This window comes from Vigna angularis, chromosome 2, assembly GCF_016808095.1.
Source record: "Vigna angularis cultivar LongXiaoDou No.4 chromosome 2, ASM1680809v1, whole genome shotgun sequence".
Taxonomy (NCBI): domain Eukaryota; kingdom Viridiplantae; phylum Streptophyta; class Magnoliopsida; order Fabales; family Fabaceae; genus Vigna; species Vigna angularis.
This window is the reverse complement of record NC_068971.1, coordinates 43,206,293-43,211,230: the sequence shown is the minus strand read 5'-3', so window position 1 is coordinate 43,211,230 and position 4,938 is coordinate 43,206,293. Positions and strand designations below refer to the sequence as shown.

Below are 4,938 nucleotides of genomic sequence, written 5' to 3'. Positions count from 1 at the left end.
TGAGTTTTCAAGACTAAACCCTTTTAGATCCGCAGAAAGAGATTAAATGAAAAAAAAAATGAAATTATATTTTAGAATAAATTAAATTATCATTTTCCAGGAGATTGTACTCTAAGTTGGTACGGTTACAATGATCTTCCTTAATTGATTAAAAAAATACAAAAGATAAAAAATATCGATGAGTTAAAAATAAAATAGACGGATAAAATGAAGTAAATAAATTTAAAAATAAAGATAGAAAGGATAAAAATAAAGAAATGATGACGACAAAATATGAAGAGAAAGAAAATCTAAGTGTTTTGTTGAACAAAAGATTCGGGATCAAATTCTTACCGATAACATCGAGTTTAATATTTTTTTCCAATTTAAAATAATAATGATTGCTGAAGATAATCCGATTTAATAACTTAAGATGTAATCCATAAAATAACAGAAGAACTAAAATAAATTCAAACGAAATACTTTAAAAATACAAATATCTAACTTTAAGATAATATAATATAATATAACCCATAAGTTGATGTGGGTAAAGTGAAGATTAGATAAGACGTTGTTTTCGGGATTTCTTTAATAATTAGTTGGGCCAATATATGTTATTGGGCCTGGGCCAATAATGACAGCTGTGTGACAAAGTCAAAAATATCTAAGATCCCCGCGATGAATGCAACGTGTACGTTGGAGATTCGGTCTGGTTAATTACAAGACAACAACATGAAGCTTGACCTTCTAGATTCCTCTCATATAAATTCATTTTTCACCTCTATTCCAAACAACCTACAACCTAATCCAGAATCCGTGTTCTTCATCCGACAACAATTTTCTTCTATCTCTTTTTTCTCCTCCCTTTACGGTGTTTCTGGTCATAGATAGATATATTGTTTGATTCTATCCATGGGTTAAAGTTAAATCTAAATCTGATCTATGCGTTTTAGTGTTGGGTTATTCGATTTGGAATTGCAGTCTTACAATACTCTCCGATTTGATTTGTTGGGCGTGTAAGTCTTTGGGGGTTTCGAAGAGCATAGAATAATGCCTTCGCTACCCGGTCTTCTCCATCTGCTTCCTTCCTTGATCATTTTCCATGGTGGATCTTCCTTTCATCGTCTGAAAAACTTAGAAAAAAGTGATCGGCGTGGTAATCTTAGTTAACGCTACGACTCTCGTTTTCTCCGCTTCTCTTTTCTTTCCCTCTTTATCGTTGTTGTTGTTGGTTCTGCTCCAAACGAGGTGTGATTATTCCGTCAACGGATCGAGATCCAGGGTCTGGTTTTGCTGTTCTTTCTGTGATTGTTGTTATCAGTTCTGTTTAGATAGCGTTGTAGTTGCAGTTTCAAACGTCGTTTTTAAAGGTATTTTTATTTTCAACTTTCAAGTTTTGGGAACATTTACCTTGGGATATGATAGATTAGGTGTCATGTTCTTTTATAGATTTGTTTGTAATGTATGAGTTTGTTGTTACCGTGTTTGAATTCAACGAGCCTTGCCTATTTTATCCATGTAAGCCATGTTTCTGGTTTATGACTATGCCTCTCTTTGTTTTTGTGTTCAAAATCATGCTGGTATGATTAGATCTGACTCTTGGCGTGGTCATTTAGATTAGAACAATGCGATTATGGAAATAGTTCGATTAGGTTGGATTAATTATACTTAGAAGTTGTAATTAGGAATGTATCATGATGTTATTTCATATTTGATATATTATTTATTTATTTATTGATAGTTATGTAACTTTTTTTATATTCGTATACATTGAGAAACAGTGACCATGAAAATATTAATGTGACGTACTTTAATTATAGATTGGCCTATAATTGAAATTTTTTAACTTTGTAATGGTTACTTGAAAGTCATGTAGTCACATTTAACAATATTTCTAGCTGAAGGACTGTGTAAAAAATTGTGTACTGACAGTGGATCAAAGTTAAAGTATTCTCCTTTTTGAAGATTTGATAGACACTAATCAGTTAGCCCTCTTGATAGAGAACAAAAGTCGGGGGCTGTTGGCTCTTATCTTCCAGTACATCTGAGTACACCAGAGTTCATTGATTCAAAACTTTGCCGTTCCTTTTTTATTCATTTGGATGTACATTAGATGTGTTTTTTTCCTCTTTTTTTTTTTAATTCTGGTCCACACTATTTCTATATTAATAGTGAAATATATATGTATTGGGGGAATGTTTTAATTGTTTAGTTCTTTTTTTATAGTTTAGTGTTTTTATTATTCATCTGATATGTTTTTTCTTTTAGGTGCCTCGGTACCTGATACCATTGATGGACATGTGCTCTCATGACAATTTTGTAAATATTCTTGGAATGACTTTTAGTGAGTCACTACATATTGAAGATGCCCAGAAACCTGTACACGATCCCCAGGGTAATGATATCTGTAGTGAGAGTGACGAAAAATTGTGTGGAGCAATTAACAAGCAAGAGACAAAAGTAAACACGATGTGTTTGACAAAATCTGCAACCTTCCCAACTCCTAATACAACATTGCCTTCAAGCTCGTCTGATGAGGAGGCCAATACATTGGTCACAGAATCACTATCTGAGCATTCTGCTCATCAAACTTACTCACGCTCAATATCTCTGCCTGTAAGTTCGTAGATTTACATTAGTAGTATTGTACACTGTCACTAATGCTTGAATGTGATTTTGTAAAAGTATATGCTTGATTTGAGGAAATACTGAAAGATTTAGAATGTATTGTTTGGCTCGTTTCTTTAAATAAATTATTTGTTTTTAATTGACAATTTCTTTCAAGTACTCGCTCTAGGGTATTAGTTCATTGTGCTCTTTGTTCTGCTTTTTATTAAAGCGTTTGTAGATATTTTCAAGGGGGACCTGGTCTATCATATATGCAGTAAGCAAACTTATTTTGGTAGGCTGTTTTGAGGATCAACTGTTACCCAGGTCGCAATCAAAAAATGGCAATCTTATTCATGAAGGATTGCACAGAGTTTTTCTTGTTATGTAACACATTGGAAAATTTATTAAATATTAAATTATGTTTATGCGTACCTTTCCACTCTTTCTCATTTTTGTTTTGAAACAATCAACAAGGAAGATTTTGTTCTGCCTTTTGGAACTATATAGCCATCGATTTTTCATTGCAACAGAAGGATTGGTGCTTTAAATCAACTCTACAATTTTTATATTTCCCATCTGAATATATTTCAAAACCTCAATATATTTCAACCCTCAAATTTTAATGTGTTTTCATGCCCATGTTAATGTCCATGTTAACTTAGGAATCAGTTAATTACTTTGTTTTGAGAGTATCTCGAATTAGTTATATTTAGCATGTTGTCTTGTGGGTTTTTTGTTAGGTTTGCGTTTCTGTTGATAATGGAGTAAATGTATCTTGTAAGGTTAGTATAACATTATCTTTCACATATCCCCCTTTCTATGTGGCCCCTCCAGAGAGGAGTGAGATTTGAAGAGATTAGAAAGTTTTCATCGTACTGTATATGCATTCAAGACAGGTTGATGGAGTCACATTATCTGACGCATAGTTTTTTAACAGATATTGTGAACTGATATCTATCTTAGCATGTGCCATTTCTGGTTTATGGAGATTCAATTTTCCTGTATTTTATACCACAGGCTCCTCTGAAGCTCGTATCTGCCATGAAAGGTAGCCGTGAGAAACATGGGGGATCACAGGTGAAACTAAATGTGAAATGGGCGCCCGATGTGTATGATCCGATACCTACATTGTTATCACACACTGTCAAAAGCAACAAGAAGCAACAGAAATCTAGAAAGAAGAAGCCTGAAAAGAAGAATGGGAAGAAGGGTCAAAAGGGAAATTCGTCTCGAGGGGGCAACAGCAAAGACAAGCAGTTTCGCAAGATGAGTGGAACTTCTGGTTTGTGCTACAAGTCGATGGATTCTTGTGATAAAGTGCTTGTAGCTTCTACTGAATTAGATGCCCTTGATTCGAACTGTGGAACTAGCTTCTTGAAAAAATCAGTTACTGAAGTGCACTACTCAGTTGCAGAAGCGCTATGAGTGAAAAACAATGAATGGTTTGTATTCTTTCCCTTCTCTGTGTATATAAATAAGCACTGTTTTACTGTTGGCTTGTATGTGAAAAGAAAGAAAAAAGGATTGCATGTGGAAAGAAAGTTGTTTGACGCTTAGAGCACGGACAGTGAAGTTTGTATTTTTATATGCCATGATGTGATGAGACAAATTCTGGTAGATGATGCCATTTCTGTTTTCATGAAATCAATTTTAACTAGAGATTTTTGGAATTCCTTTGGTGTTGATAACATGTCTGATTATGTTTTGTTTCATTTGCGATCGTAACGAGGCACGGGTTGTCTAAAACAAATTGTTTAGCGAATATCTTAAAAAAGGTTAAATAATTATTTTTTAATTATAAATTCAGATTCTCAGAATATAATATAAATAAAATTGTATAATAAAACATTAGTATGAACGAATTTAGTTTTCTGAAAAACATTTTAAATACTTTAGCATCGTAAAGTAAAAGCTTTAGGGGAAATAATTTCTTTAAAGGTGATATTAACTATTAGGCTAAATAAAAATATGATAGTATATTTATTTTAATTTTAATTGGGAATTTATTTTCTCTGCTTTTATTTTTGTTATGGATATTTACAAAAACTAAAATCTCACTCAGTTGGTATGTTTGTGTTATTATTTTTTTTCTTCTTTTTTCTTAGTTTAAATTCGTAGTTAACCCAATAAATTTAATTAATCTTTGAATGAATTTTTATTAAAAGTAATATTAATTGAGTGTTTATTAATGAAAGGAGTAATATTAATAGTCTCAAACATAACATTTCAAAATAAAGAAAAATAAGATATTGAAAAGCTAATGCATAGTATTTCCTCGTAAATAAAAGGTTTAATACATTATTTGATTCTTACTTTTAGGGATTTGGTTTAAAGTGATCTTATCTTGTA

The 4,938-nt window shown here is 32.2% G+C and overlaps 1 protein-coding gene across 2 annotated transcripts; it reads left to right on the top strand.

Moving 5' to 3' along the window:
- Window positions 1–733: 733 nt before the first annotated feature.
- On the top strand, window positions 734–4,259 carry LOC108329555 (uncharacterized). 2 transcript variants are annotated; one of them, XM_017563815.2, is made up of 4 exons: window positions 754–1,349; window positions 2,248–2,595; window positions 3,330–3,371; window positions 3,607–4,259. In XM_017563815.2, exons 2-4 carry the CDS (start codon window positions 2,272–2,274, stop codon window positions 4,012–4,014), a joined length of 774 nt encoding a protein of 257 aa, XP_017419304.1. In that variant the 5' UTR covers window positions 754–1,349; window positions 2,248–2,271; the 3' UTR covers window positions 4,015–4,259. The 2 variants fall into 2 exon arrangements, with proteins under 2 accessions (XP_017419305.1, XP_017419304.1); XM_017563816.2 differs by lacking the exon at window positions 3,330–3,371 and having other exon boundaries at window positions 734–1,349.
- The last annotated feature ends 679 nt before the right edge of the window (window positions 4,260–4,938 follow it).